The sequence below is a fragment of the Haplochromis burtoni genome, unplaced genomic scaffold (assembly GCF_018398535.1).
Source record: "Haplochromis burtoni strain Fernald_Lab_line unplaced genomic scaffold, NCSU_Asbu1 Contig_25, whole genome shotgun sequence".
NCBI classification, from domain to species: domain Eukaryota; kingdom Metazoa; phylum Chordata; class Actinopteri; order Cichliformes; family Cichlidae; genus Haplochromis; species Haplochromis burtoni.
Genome location: NW_024582386.1, coordinates 1,656,545 through 1,672,022, shown reverse-complemented (window position 1 = coordinate 1,672,022; position 15,478 = coordinate 1,656,545). Strand labels below are relative to the sequence as shown.

Below are 15,478 nucleotides of genomic sequence, written 5' to 3'. Positions count from 1 at the left end.
CAAGCTCCCGGTCACACTGCCGTCTGGTCGACAAAGAAGCCACACCGAGATCTCGTTGTGTTACACAGAAGCTGAGGTCTGCTTTCAGGACGATTAAGAAGTTGAAGATGGGCATGTGCAAAAGTTTTCAGAGGTGCTGCAGGAGACGACCTCAGGTAAACTTAAATCGAGTGTGATCTTTGCTTTTCATGAGCAGAGTTAGTGGATTTTTTGAGGGCAGTTTGTGTCTCTGATATGGATTTCACTGTGTAGTCTCTATTCATGAGATGAAGAATGATTCTGCACAGATTATTCTAATTCATCTGCCAAAGCCACGTTCTTTTAGTTGAAGACAAGACCACATTTGACCGTTAAATATCCATGCACATCAACAAATAGCTGCAGTTCATTTTTATACTGTTGCATCAAAGCAAGAAGGTCCTAGGTTTGAACCACAAGCTGGCTGAGGCCTTTCTATGTGTGGTTTTCAAGTCCTCCCGATGTACTTAAGCTTCCTCCCGCAGTCCAAACACATGCATGTCAGGTCCACTAGTGATTATAGTGTCCTAATGCGTCAATGTGAGCATGAATGCTTGTCTGCTTCTCTTCAACATGTACCCTGCCTTTCGCCCATTGACAGCTAGGATGGGCTCTGGGCCCCTGAAGCAGAAGCAAGAGGATGGACAAATGGACTATTTGCATTCACATGTGATGATTATAGGAATAGCCTGCTGCTCTGCAGGTTGGGGACAGACTACAACACCTTTAAAGGTTACCGGTTAGTCGAAGAGGTGGTAGTCTACTCCTGAGGACTCTAAATATTCCATTATTCCCAACATCTTTTGGATCTCCATGGCAACTAACACACACACACATGGGCACATGCACAGACACACATAATAGTCTCTAAAGAGCATAAAAGGGGGGTATAACTCAGTTTACTTGTGAGCTCTCTGTACTTGACTGCACTGCTGAGTCTCGCCATTGTTATTTCCAGCCAATTAGGCAGCACCGCTGCAAAGGCCAAATGAGACCTGTTACTATTATCTAACAGCTTACCTTTTTATAGACCTGCATGTTATAGATACTGCCAGCTGAAATGCAGGGGAAATTATTACAGTCATGGTGGAAAATAACTGGAACGGATTGTGGGACGTGTTGGATGAAATGGCTCAGGTGAAAGAAAAGGTTGGTGAACGCGCACACAAACACACACGCATATAGAGATGCGCACACACCTTCGTCGCAGCAGTATCCCCTGCGCCTTTTTCTTTCTCATCGACCACAGCTATTGACGTACTGAATGTTGGAAGGCTGAGTCAATAAACAAGAGGAAAAGCTTTTTGAAGCGAGAGTGCCTGAAAGGAAGAGAGGATCCAGGATGCATTTGTACGTATGCGTGCGTGGGTGTGTGTGTGTTGAGTGCATGCATTCATGTGTCACCTGCACATTTCTTTCCTCTCTCTCCCTCTCTGAAGTGACTTCGTCCACACTGTCTCTCTCTCTTTCTCTACTCACGTCTCCTGTCCTCCCTCTAGACTCATAGAGCTGAGTCGTTAATGTTTAATGCTCACTCAGGAAGCAGACACGCTCATGAGAGAGGCTCCCTGGCACACACGTATGTACGCGTACACACACTCACACATCCTACATCCACCTAGCAACGCCATCCTCATTAACAGCCTGAGATTTGACCTTTCACCTCTAGACCAGATGGCTGATGTTTTCATTCTGGAGGGAGAAGAAATGAACCAGGAGTGGCTCCACATTTTACAGCGTCACAAGAATGATGGAGGTGTTGGTTTGTCACCAGGAGGAATCAGAGAGAGCTGCTGCTGAGACTGCTCCTCTAGTTGCATATCGTTTGGGAAGATTTTTCTAAGGCCACACTTTATAACATCAAATTATACCTGTGAGATAAAAGTGTTCAAAATATTCTCTGCCTTTTATGGTTTAACTGTTCAAAGTTTGGTGTGAAACAGGCCTGAGTTTGGAGTAAAGTGTCTCTGACTCCCAGCACTGTGACGAAGTCCAGATCCAGCTCCAGGTCTTTGCCACTTTACACATCAAAAGACTCCACAAATCACTCGGTTTGGACAAGAGGCAGCATTTGCACAAGGCTGAGAGTAAGCAGGCGTCAATGAGTGAGAGGTTTCATTGTTTAAAAGAAAAGAAAGTGTGTGTGTGTGTGTCTGCGTGTGCATACGTGTGTGCGTATGTGGTGTTAAAAAGCGACCGAGACAATGACTGAAAGCAGGCCTGTGTACGTGCCTGAGCGCATGTTCATGCATGGTTAATGGTAAGGCAATGGCACCCTCAGGTGGTGGCAGGACCGTGATGGAGTTATCTCCATGTTTGCGTGCTCGCGATTGATAAACTTTATTTATAGAAGTCATTCAACATGTACAATGTTTCGACAAGCATCCTGTGACCAAGTAGTTATGACTCCCATTAAATAGAAACCCACAAAAAATCCTTCTCTCATACGAGAATAGTGACAGAAACAAAGATAATCATGAACCAAACTTCATAAAATTCAAATAAAGAAAAACAAACATGTTTAACTAAAAAAAAAAATTACCCGTCATTAGTGTACAGCGACAAGTTGTTAGGGTGTAAAGTTTGTGAACATTTTATTGACCCTTAAAGGTACAGTACATAAAATCTCACCAATAGGTGTCAGTAAAGTAGACAGAACATGCATACGCTTTATTTATTTATGTATTTATATTTAAATACTTGGCAAAAATATTGAATTAAATAGCAGGTATTAATTAAATATTTTATTTTTTGTTAAACAATAGTGAGTGGTCCTAGATAGTTTTCCAGAATGTGTGTGTATGTGAGTCAAAGTTTTGCTTTGATGGATGTTTACCAGACTGGATTCGCTCCAGAGTGTTTCAATATATGGGTAGGCTGTCAGTCCACGTTTCACCTCAGTTGTCAATGCCGGGTGAGAAGTGTCCAGGTCAATAGAATGACTTTACAACTTAGTCTCTGTTAGTTACTGTTAATCAGTATAAGTGAAACTTTCTTTGAAGTCGGACTTGGACACTTGAATAAACTTGAATAAACTCCAAGGAACTCTAATAGAAGAGTGGGAATCCAATCAAACTATTTATCAGATGGAAAGTGAGGTTTTTAGGAAGCTCAAGCCCAATAACTTAGTTGGCATAACATTATTTTATAACCAGCTGTTGTTGTTTAGTTGACTCATTGTCAGCTGTCTGGAGGTGGGAGGGTTACATGTCTAATCTGCTGACAATAAGTAATTGTTACAATATCGGGAATACATTTGCATATTTTTGCACATTTTTTTTGAATTATAGGCCTGGTTTCAGTTTAGGAGGTGAGGCTTGAGGTGAGGAGGATGGCATGGCCCCCCTGTTGTAGCCATACTGACCTGTCAGTTCCTGCCTTTCTTTCCACCTCATGCTCTCTGCCTTAATCCTCTGTCTTGTGTGTTTACGTGTGTGTAAACACACATGACAGTCCCATGGTTTATTGGGGATATGATATGAGATATTTGGAGACTTAATCAGAGCAAATATTTCAGTTGAAGACAAATAAACTGCATCCCAAAAAAGAGACCAACCACCACACTTTAGAGACTATATTGAAAGACCTGCTTGGAGAAAATGTTGAGGGGTTGTTCAAGCAGTGACGTGCTGAGCGTAAAGGCTCCAGGATTTATAGAAGCACTCAGAGGAACTTTGTAAAAGGTCAGAAGAACTTAGAACTGGTCAGAAGTTCACAAATTGAATGACGCTTGCAAGCAGCAACTACAGGCAGTCAACCAGAGCTGCATCGCATGCTAAAAACGTAACATGCCTCATTCCCCTTGCGGCATGTACCAAAACATGCAGTGCTAATTTATTGGTCTATTTAAGCTTCAAAATATCCAGCTCTCTCTCAAATATAACATATTATTACTTCACAAATGAGTAAATACTGAAATTTGGCAGTATTTTAAAGGAAGCATTTTGTAGAATTGGTTAAGATAGAATGATAAACAATGATACCCATTGCTGCTGATCTACACAGTTCAGAAAACTAAGAAAAAGATGGTTTTACATTGGAAATAATATTCCTCCTTACTAACATAAGATTATAAGGATATCTCATTTTAAATATTTTTTATATGCAAAGAGCACCATTCTTATTTCAGCATCAAAGGGAATTAGTGAAATAGGACCTAAAGGTTTAGATGACATCATACAATGGATATTACAATGGAAATAGCTGGGAGACCCAAATTCTTCTACTTTAAGTATTTATTTAATCTAGGCCAGTTTAAGCAATCTGTATAAAAAAAGTATATATTATTCAACAAAGGTTGAAGGGACGGGGGGAGTACTAGTAGAAAAACTAGAGGATCCGCAACAGGGCCTTGAGGGACACCATAACAGTCACATGGTTACTGGTGCAAAAAAGAAAAAGGACATAGGATGATGTAGTAAAAATATTTTTTATTAGTAGAGACAAATCAATGGCAGATAATCTCAGAACTAGTAGATAAACAAAAAAAATTAATGAAAATGTGTAATTCTATGGATGAAATCCCAAGATGAAGTCCTGAAAACAGCTCAGCACTAAGCTATGGCATTGATAGTACCTGAGTGGAAATCTCACCAGCCTGAAGTGTACAAATATGTGTTTTTAATCAAATGGCAGCAGATGTGTAATCAGCACTTACCAAGTTGCCTCCATAACAGAGGTGAAAACCTTCCAAAGAGCTTCTCCCAGCATCGCTGCATGTGTTACTTCACTCTCTTTATACTTTTTGCTTCTCCTCCTTCTTCTCTGTCTTATGCACAGACATATACTCCAAGAGAATCACGCTGCAGGAAAAAAAGAGGCAGAGACGGAGAGATTAATTTTCCATTTGTCAACTTGTACCGCATTTAATTTTGCCATTTAAGTCAAAGGACATGGCTGGAGAGGCTGGTGGTGTGTCATGACGCAGTGTGATTCCAGAGACAGCTCTGCTTATGAGAAAACTCAACCACGATGTCTGTTCAGTATGACCTGAATCTTTAGATCTGGCTCTGTGTGTGTGTGTGTGTGTGTGTGTGTGTGTGTGTGTGTGTGTGTGTGTGTGTGTGTGTGTGTGTGTGTGTGTGTGTGTGTGGGTCCTCTTTTCTCTTTAATCAGAGAGTGAGTGAAGCAGAACAGCGTGGTGGGCTGAGTTGAGGAGCCTTTCTGTTGGTCTGGCTGGCATTCCTACCCTACTATAACCAGCTCCGGATGTTTTCCTGTCTCTAAACAAAGGATGGATTAATGCGTGTATCTCTTCATCTCACTGTAATCATCTCATCTCACATTACCAACAAAGGACCACCTAAATTCAGACATAGTTAGCTGGATAAAAACCACAAACTGCTATGAGCTCTGAGTGTAAAATCACTGTCTCCTCATTATGGAGACAAGCAATGATGCATCCAGAATTCTTCATCTTTACCTGTTTTTCCTCTTCTACTGTTTTCTTCTTGTTCCTCAATCTTTTATTTTTTAGTACCTGTAATTTGTTTATGTATTACTTGCACACCTTTCCACACCTTCTTTCTTTCTATATTATCTTTTGTTACTTTTTTCCCTTTATTGATTTCCTCATATTTATCCCCTGACAGTTCAAAACAAATAAGCAGCAGAACCATTAACACATACGGTAAGAAAGGTTGTAAATCGTAAGCCACTCTTTTTTTTTTTTTATAATTGAAGTCTTTATTTGTTTTTAACATTTCACAACACGAAAACAAACAAAACAACCAACAAACAACAACAGAAAAAGACAACAAAATTTTTTTTTTTTTTAAATATAATAATAATAAAAAAATAAAAATAAAAAAGGACAGTTAACTCAAATCTTTAAGTCATTCCCTTACTGAGTGCCTACACAAACAAACAGTGCAGCAAGCGTACAACATGACTAAAGATAAAATCGTAAGCCACTCTTAAGATTGTAATATTTGGCTTTGGTCGCTCTTACAGCAAGTATCTGAAGTAAAACCGCATTTTGCCTATATCAAACAACCATATAATTTGTTTGGGGGGCGAATAACATGTGTTGTAACTGTTGTGTCAGCTCTCTATGTGACTGATCCCATCCCCCAAGTGCTTGCTGTATGTATCTTATGTGGGTGTGGTCTGCCCTCTGGTGGCCATATGGGGAACTATCTCAGAGTAAAAAAAATCAATATCCCAACATTCCATTGGAAATCCACGTGCTGTCATATATAGTAATGCGCTGTAATGTGCAGCTCATCTTATCCATGTTGTTCTGTTCACTAAAAAGAAGAATATGCAATTAAATCAACCATAAACACAATGAAGATTCAATATTTCACTGTCACCATTACAGCCACTTGCTTATTGTATCAAAAATCTGGTTAACATACAGGACCTTACAAAAGCCTTGAGCCATTTTGATTCCAAAATATTCCAAGCCACTTATCACTGCCATGAATCAGTGGGATGAACTGCGTTGTGTTCATCAGTGGCAACAGGTTTTATGGACTAATTAATCCAAATTTTATATTTTTGGTTCAAATCATTGTCATTATATATTAAGGATGTCAGGAGAGAGGTCTGCAACCATCTCTAAAACATGGTGGAGGCTCTGTCATCATTTGGTGCTGCATTTCAGCCAGTGGTGTTGGAGATCTTTTTTTTTTTTTTTGGATTTATGAACACAGAAAAGTCCAGTGAGATTTTAATCTGCGATGCAACCCATCTGGCAAGTGTCTGGTTGGTAACGGCTTCATTTTTCAGCATGACAATGATCCAAAACACACTGCCAATGCCATAAAAGCACAACTGGATAGACAAGCACACAATATAACACTACCAACCATGAATTGGCCTCCCCAGAGCTCAACATTATTGAAGCAGTGTGGGATCATCTTGACAAGAAACATAACAGATGACACCCAAAATCCAAAGAAGAACTTTGAATGTCCTTCAAGAAGCCTGGATAACTATTCCTGGAGATTTATTAAAGAAATTAAAAAAAAGTTCAGGCTGACTTTCAAGCTTGTTAGAATACAAACTCTGTTTCCCACTTATACACTATATTTCCATTTACACGTGTTTAAATAAATCACTGCACACATTTCCTATTTTCCCATCAAAATATAAAGAAATAAGGGATGGCTCGGGGCCTCTGCACACTGCTGTTTGTTGGTATATAGACTCATCTCACTGCCGATCAGCCCCAAAGCAGTAGCAGACCCCTTTGTTGTGTTTTGAGATAACTTTAATAGATTTAGACTCATTCTGAATAGAGTATTGGATGGCAACTAGCCAACATCCTAGTTGGTTTTGTCTGTATCGAGCTGATCGATTACTTGTGTGTAGTCAGCACCTTTGATGTGGTTTCATTGTATTTTTATTCACGTCCAGAGTAAATTTATATGTTTGCCTTGTAATCCTCATTGATCATGAAAGCCTTGTAACTTCCATTTCAAAGAACATACTAGTGATTGAAGCTTCTTTATGAGCTATGGCTTTGTTTTGTTTCCTTGATGACACATACAGAATTCTTGTTAAATCATTAAATATGTGAGATGAAAATCTATGTTTAAAAAAAAACTCATTCTGTTTGATGTTGCATAAAGTTTTATATTTAAAAGAAAGTCTGGATGTTGTCCCACCATCTACAGAAAAAGCAAAATCATGTAAATGGATTTGCTGCAAGATAGCTGATTAAAGTAAATGTACATCCCCCTTTGTCTCTTTCTCTCCTAATTGATTGCCTGGCTTTTGAGACAAGAAGAAAATAAATATCTTTAAGCCAAGATACTTTAGTTGCACAGAAAACTAAAACGGTTTCCCCCTGCCAACGCCAATACACTATACTGCAGTTTTAAAGAGGCAATGTGGGCCAACACTAAAATTTAGTGAGATCTTCCTTTGCACATGCTCCACTACTGCTCAATGAAGTTTCATGACATTTACTTTTTGTGTAATGTTGATGACAAACAGAAAGACTGAAAGCATACCTTCACTGACAGCATCCACAATAGTTCGTGGCGAGACAACATCCCTAAACCTTCAGACCGTGTCATTTTTACTTGTGTTAGATTGTTCTTCCAAGTGCCCTGCAGCAGATCAGCAACCTGACCAAGATGTGCTCTGCTTTTTTCCCTAGGACACCAGTGGTTGCATGCTGGAGCAGCAGGTTGAGTGTCGTGGGTGACAACAGAATATACCAGTAGCGTTGTAGGGATGGAGCTGGACTCAAGGTGGTTGTTGTCCAAGATAGAGACAATACTGGACAATAAACTCTCATCGAGTCCATGATTTGTTGGTCAGTCACAGGAGCGCGTTGCCCAAATGCACCACTGAATGACACAGGAAGTCATTTCTTCCTATGGCCATCACTATGTATAACTCCTCCATCTACACAAGTACACACTGCAATAGTTGCACGCACTTAAAATCACATCGTCTACAAAGAAAAGTTCCAATTAATATAACGAAGGGGGCAATCACCTGTGATGATTCAGGCCCAGATGGTTACAACTGCAAAAGATTTAACTTTATGTAGAGGAAGGTCTGTATTTTTCCACCATAATTCAGTTAAAACATATGCAGACGCTGTAACTGTTGCACTGTTAAAGTCATTAAAACAATACCACACATCGGCCGTTAGTGGGCGCAATACGCTTGACTACTCGTTTTCATAAAGCTAGTTATATAGAGCACCACCACATATACCTCACAATATTTCATTAATTATTAACTAACAGCAAATATGACAGCATCAGATGTTGTAGAAACACATCAAAAATCACTGTCTCTTCTGCTAATAACCAAATGTCAATGTAACCATAGTCCTAACTTGATTGTGGGCACCCATCAGATGTAGTTCTGACTACAGTTGATAAACATTTACTCACTAAATCTACTACAGCGTAACTATCCCTGCATGCAGTCACATAGGGAGCATTGCAGAGTCTGTGCTGCAGGATCGCAGTGAAACCTGGGTTTGGGCTCTGTTTGTAAGCAGTCAACACATTCCTGAAGAGAGTAAACCAGCAGCACTTTGAGCTACTGAGAGGGTAGCAGCCTGCAGCTGTTGTGCACAGCCAGCTTCAGGGGCCCAGGAATGCTGTCAAGCAGGATTGTGGTCATGGATGCTAATTAACCCAGCTGAAAATGAATATTCCCGATCAGCTGGTTCTTACGCTGTGAGGTTTTTTGTTCAGGTTGAATGGCTCAGGATGCCTATACCTCACAAAGGAAGGGGTGTGAGATTATCACGTTCCAGGGGCAATTAGAGATGTTTACCTGGTGCACTTTGAAGCTCTCTGCTGACAGAAGAATAGCTTCCTCTTGGCCACCCAAGTTGGGTGGCAGGTTTTATTACAAATCCTGTGTAACCTGGATAAAAAGATGGTTTTGTGGTCTGTAAAAGATCACAAAAATAAGACTTAAAGGTATCATAGGCCATATTTAACTCCATATTATGAGGACAATGTAAAAATGCAAGTAAATCTTCACCTGTTATGTATCTGAAAAGTTGAGCAGGCTACAGCAGATGGTTAAATATAAAGATGTGTGGCTGTTTTCTTCACACTATGGTGTTTTTATGTGTTTGAGTTCCCAGTGGCTCACACTTCACCTTCACTTACAGAGGTAATGATTGCAAACTGAACTGGGGGGGGGGTATATTAAAAGATATTTGTTCCACACCACAGGGTTTGTGGGCTTACACCACCTTGTTTGGATCAATGAATTCAATCATTTAGCTACAGACCTTTTTAAAAAATGTTTAGAAAATCGCGTCCTCTGGTGTCTCGGAGGTCCAGCGTGCTCAGTGCTGCCTTCACAGATTCTGGAAATGTACGAACTAACCGGAAAGACCACTTTTTTTTACCCTGAATATATTAGGTTATAAATTGGAAAAGGCGGGGTTAGAGGAAGTCTGCTTACTTTTTACATTTATATTTTTAAATGCTTACATTTAAAAATATATATATATTGATTTCATTATTTTTTTCTTCATATGCATCAAAAGACGACTAAACACGGCTGATTTAATATGATATTTTTATTAACAGGACATAATACATATCAAGTTGTTATTATTATAAATATTTGTGTGTGTGTTTTGTTTGTTTGTTTCGCGATAGCATACATTTTTAAACCTTAATCCATTATCAGTAGTAGCTGTTATTTACTCAGCCTTTACTGACTACAACAAGGATACAAATAGATCCCGACTGAGGGAGTTGGGGATTTCGTGCGGTACGTGAATGCATCCCAGAATCCCGTTTTTTTTAAAGAGGGCTGATGTCATTTTCAAAACTTAACTCACACTCCTCAAGTCAACGCGGCGAGTCGCACACCTCCTGCTCTGTCGTGAAGTCCTCCCTCATGTCTGTCGGAGCGCACTGAGAAAAGAAAAAAGAAGTCGGGGAGGTGAAAGAAACACGAAGTTCTGTGGAAGAAGCGAACAGGGAGAATTTTTTAGAGCAGAAAGCCCGGGACCAGAGCCCCTCTCTCTGTGGGCAAAGGCGGCTGAACTTTTTTTTTCTCTTTTTTTTTCCTTCAAACGGGAAAAAAAATGAATCGGAGCTTTAATAAGTCGCAACCTCTGCGAAATCCTAACTGCAACGCTGTGGAAGTGAAAAGCAAGGTGAGTGGAAACTTGAAAGCCCTGCTTGGTGGTGGTGTGGGTGGATAGGATTTTGGGGGGATTAAAATAATATTAATCATGATAAATGTTCACATGGCTGTCCCGTCACGGAGCCGGAGCTGGTCGGACGGTGTGCAGCCTACGCCACATAACTATTTCCGCTTTTCCCCCCGTGAGTTGTGCGGGGAAAGTTGCAGATTCTGGATGTTTCTCTCATTCGCAGTGATTGTTTGCTTCTTGCTTCCGATCCAGATTGTGCTGATTTGACTCTTTCTTTCCCGATGCTGCTGTGGGTGGTTGATGGAGGGGGGCTGGGTAGGTGGGTAATGGGGTTGTTTTTGAAGCACCTAGCTCTCCAGATTTCCTACAGCAACAAAGTTTCCACCTGTTAAAGTCAGACGTTGCATTAGTTGCACTGAGTTTTTGTGTTCTTGCTACACAGTATCAGCCTAGCTCTTTGTTTTGGATCATTTTTTTTTTAAACGCTGACAGACTAATGGACACACAAACATCAAGTGGATTGCCAAGATTTCAAGTGTTATGTCTCAATGGAGTGCCCTGATTTATGAAGCTTTTCATCTCAACACGTACACAATACATCCACATGAGCTATGCGGCTCTTATTTTAGTTTATACTGCAGAGGAAGAGTTTTATTTTTGTTTTGTTTTTTCGATACACAAGTGACTGTTTGTGTGGGCTCTGTGAAGAACTACCAGCTGACACTCATCACTTGTGAACCCCACAATGATTGCTGGTGACCTGCATTCTAATCCAGTGTTTCTGATTTATTTGTGAGATAATGCAGTATTCGCATGTGTTCACACCTGAGGGTTAGATTGAGAGATGGGCAAGTGGTGCAGAAGGTGACTCATTCACTCCTGAGTCGTTTCCACCTTTTGGCCGCCCAGTTTCAGTGGGGTGGTGGACAGATGGAGCACAGATGCTCTGATGGTGACAGGTGGGTGCGCATGTACTCACACAAAAACGGCCAAAAAGGCGAGTAGTGTTTGTGTGTGTAGGTGGGTTTTTTGTTCTTTTGCCATTTCTTTTGCTGCAGGGTTTGTTCCACAGAGACAGGAGTGGTCACTCCGTGGCTGCCGCAGATTGTTTGTGGGTGGGACTGGCACGCCAGGAGCTCTGTGGCTAGAACAGACAGGTCCACCGGCGTCACCACGGCACACCGTCATGCCACCACGTCACACGTTTCCACTTTTGGATCAGATGTGACTCATCCCTCTCCGTCACGTCACTTTAAGTGGTTTCACATTTTGTTCTACTTCGTCAGGTTTTGTTTTGTTTTGATCCGTTTGGGGTGTGTTGGGAGCTCTAACCCCCGTCCCTCATGTTCCCTCATCTCCCTCAGTGAAGAAATCAAGCGTGTTAATGAAACAAAAGCTGATTATTTGGAGAGAAATAGCACACTGACAGTTGAGGACATTTGAATACCTGTAAAGGGAAATCTTATCTGTTACATAGCTCTGCCACAGTCGGGGCCTCTGAAGGCACAGAGGAGCAGGATCAGCTACACGTAATTCAGTTCATCATTTAGTAGTAAATAATATGATATCCTCACAATACTAAGGGCACATTACAATATTATTACAGTTTTAAAGTTTTGCAGTAATATGTAATGCAATCTATCACCATTTTCAAACTGCAGATTATGTCCTCAAAGTTAAACTTTGTCAGTGTTTGTTTTATCCAATAAGATAAAGTTATCGTAAATGCAGCCCATTTACCATTTTATCTTGTTTTTGTTTTTTTTCCTGTAAAATGAGATTTTCAAGACTGCCAACACTGGCACTAAAAGCGTGCTGTAAATGTAACCTAATAATTTACTTTAATGAGTCAAAATTGTTACATTTTTAAGAAATACACAGAAATAAACAAGACCCATCGATGAGGTTTGGGACTCATAAATTGTGTAACACTCATCAAGACTTAACTTCTTATGTAAACGCGAACAAAACAAAAAAATACACAATAAAATGTATACGGACTTCCTACCTTCTCATTAGATACAGATGTTTCCATAACAACAACTATGGTTCATAGTAGTATCCAAAGCCAAACGGCTTATTTACCGACTCAAATCATCCTCGTATTCACTTTTGTTTTGTTTTTATATAGTTGTGCAAACTTGTGCCGTGACAAACAGGTTTTCATTTCCTCTGCATAGTTAATGTAAAGTTGTAACAGTTACTGTTGGTTCCTACAGCCGCTTTATTAATTAAACATGGAGTTCTCTCTCAGTACGTGGTTTTTGTGTGACTTGAAACAAACTCTGATAGGAGAAAGATGCCGCTTCGATTGCAGAAGAAGACGCTTCTTTGGTTGCAACCGAGGGACACAAAATCTCCCAAGTCAAACGCGTGCAACTGGTCGCTGCGGTGACCTTTTTGTGAATAAGGAAGCCCCCAAAAGTATCTTTTGAGTGTCTTTGGGTGCAGTTGAACATTTGAGCATTCATTTTTGTTATGCGATTACTTTCTTTAAACCAAAAAAAGTCTAAATAATTCATTTGTTAAGCAGATGCAAACATGGCCTTTAGGTGCACTCCCTTTTTAATAATCGTATGCCAAATAAGGCTCTAGAGAGAAAAATGTCTGTTATGAAGATGCTGCAGAAATGCTGAGGTACATTCAGATTTCCAGAAGTGTCAAGAGTGTTACATATGTGATTGATTGCTGTTGTGTGACTGGTTCTTACTGGTTCATGTTTGTTTTTTTGTTTTGTTTTGTTTTGTTTTTTCCCTTTGAGAGGAATCTGTTTCTGTGATAAGCTTATCAGGGCTAACACTGGAGGTGTCTGGCTGCCTGTCACTGAGGCCTCAGCCAGGAGCTGCTGGTTTCGCTCACATCAAGCTCTTATCAGAGTGTTTTAGGAGATGTAGGGGGTTGAGTGGAGTGGGGTCCTGTGGTTCTCCTTTATTAAATACTTAGTCATCTTTTAAAATCCTGGGAGCCTGTAGGCAGTTTCTGAGGTGAGTTTCCCCGACTTACCGAATATTAGGTAAGAAAAGAGCCAGCGTTGGCCAGAGACAAGAAGTCGGTTATCTTCCATTTTCTTCAGTGTGTCAGTTAAAAGGCTCCAGACATGTTTCAGCCTGTCGGACGTCACTCTGCAGCAGTAGGCCAGCGGAGCAAGTGATGTCATGTTTGTAGTGGTGTGCTCTAAGAGTCGAGGTTTAGCACTGAGGCCCGTGATTAATCGCGCCATGTTCAGACTTGCTCATACCTGAGGGCCGGTTCTGCTGGTTCAAACAGATTTCTTTTTTCAGACTGATCACGTGCTGCACTAAGAGAGCTGTCGCGTTCAGAGGATAGTGATACGCACAAGTATAATTATGATGTGGAGCGTAGCGTATGATGTCTTTCAGAGTTGATTACAGTATATGCGCGCCTCGGATTCACTTTCCTCGACGCTAACAGCACCTACTTCACTCTGACGAACCTGCTTGTCTGCTTGTTGTGTCATTGTAATACGGGCTGAGGTTTATGAGCTGAAGGTGGGTGGCAGGTTTTCAAAATGCAGCCTCACACATTTGCCTTTCCCGCTGCTTTGAGTCAGCCTGGCAACAAATTACACCCGGTATCCCCCTAAGTCTCCTCACACACCGCCGCTTAAATTTATGTGTCATCTTCTAATTACAGAGCTGGTTAATGTATCCCCCCCAGCTCCTCTTCTTCTTTCCAGTCAGTATGCTGCTGCTCTCCTATGTCAGCAGTTTTCCTCTTCTCCCTCCTCCTCCTGCTCCCTGATCATCTCCCCACTCTTCTCCTCTGCTGTCAGCTTCCCTCAGCTGTGAGCTGATGATTACAGTAACAAACAGCGCCTTAGTCTACAAATTACTACTCTGATTCAGACCCCGGTGCTGCCACTGCTGCTGTCTGTTGTTGTAGATTATTGTGCCGTGCTTCAGCGCCTCAGTCGCGCCTTTGTGTGCTTGTCTCAGTCACATGATGACCTTGTCGTGACCCTCAGGCACGCTCTCGTTGGCGATACAGTGGCCTACCCAGGAAAAGCTAAAGCCCAGTTGTTCAAGTCTGTGCTTTTGTGTATAAATAGTGGGTGGGAGGAGTGGCTGCCTGCTACTGTCATGCATAGCTACCTGAATTCTGCTATTTTATAGGGACCTGCTTTCCATTTCCTGGTGTTTTCAGGCAGTGCGCGGCTGAAATTTGTTTTCTCGGTGATACAATCTTGATGTGCAGAGTAGCACGTAAAGCTACAGCGTTTCCCCCAGGAAATTATTTAGCTGAGATGGAGAACCACCCAGACCCCGATGCATCTTATCCGGTTATAATTTTAGCCAGTGTAGGAAGATCCCAACAGCAGGCATAGATGTAAAGGGACTGGGTTTTAGGGAATGTGCTCATTCAGCTTCTTGCAGATAAGTAAACTAGAAGACTGGTGTGCTCAGTATATGAAGGCCATCTAGTAAATGTCAGCCTGGCTTTGTATAAAGACTGAGATGATGTCTCAGAATTGTGAACATCAACACGCGTGAAGTGAGGGGCTGCAAATGTACTTGTGGGTCCTTCCATGTTGGTGCTTCAGATGCTTCACAGCTGACCATCTCAGATGTGGCTGAAAATATTCTGGGGAAAGGAAAGACCTCTTATAGCAATTGTGCAAACTTTCATGACCCTAATGTTGTTAGTTTCTTCTCTTTCTTTTTTTTTTCCCTCCAAGTATTTTGATGGAGGAAGTTGAGGTGGGTTTACTTTTGTCTTGTTTTCAAATCTGAAAAGCTACTTGAGCTAGGTCCTGCAAATGTTTTAGGGTAAGTATCTAGACCTCTGTGAATGTTGACTCTCTGGAGTGTAGTTTAGTTTTATATACAAGGCATAGAA

At 41.0% G+C, this 15,478-nt stretch overlaps 1 protein-coding gene across 1 annotated transcript in view; it reads left to right on the top strand.

Annotated features, from left to right (window-relative positions):
* The first annotated feature begins 10,250 nt into the window (after positions 1-10,250).
* The window catches only part of pard6gb (par-6 family cell polarity regulator gamma b), a 36,904-nt gene continuing 31,676 nt past the window's right edge, over positions 10,251-15,478 (top strand). Inside the window, exon 1 of the mRNA XM_005917517.3 lies at positions 10,251-10,621. Within this exon, the coding sequence (XP_005917579.1) occupies positions 10,550-10,621 (72 nt within the window). The 5' untranslated portion in view covers positions 10,251-10,549. The remainder of the gene's footprint in view (positions 10,622-15,478) is intronic.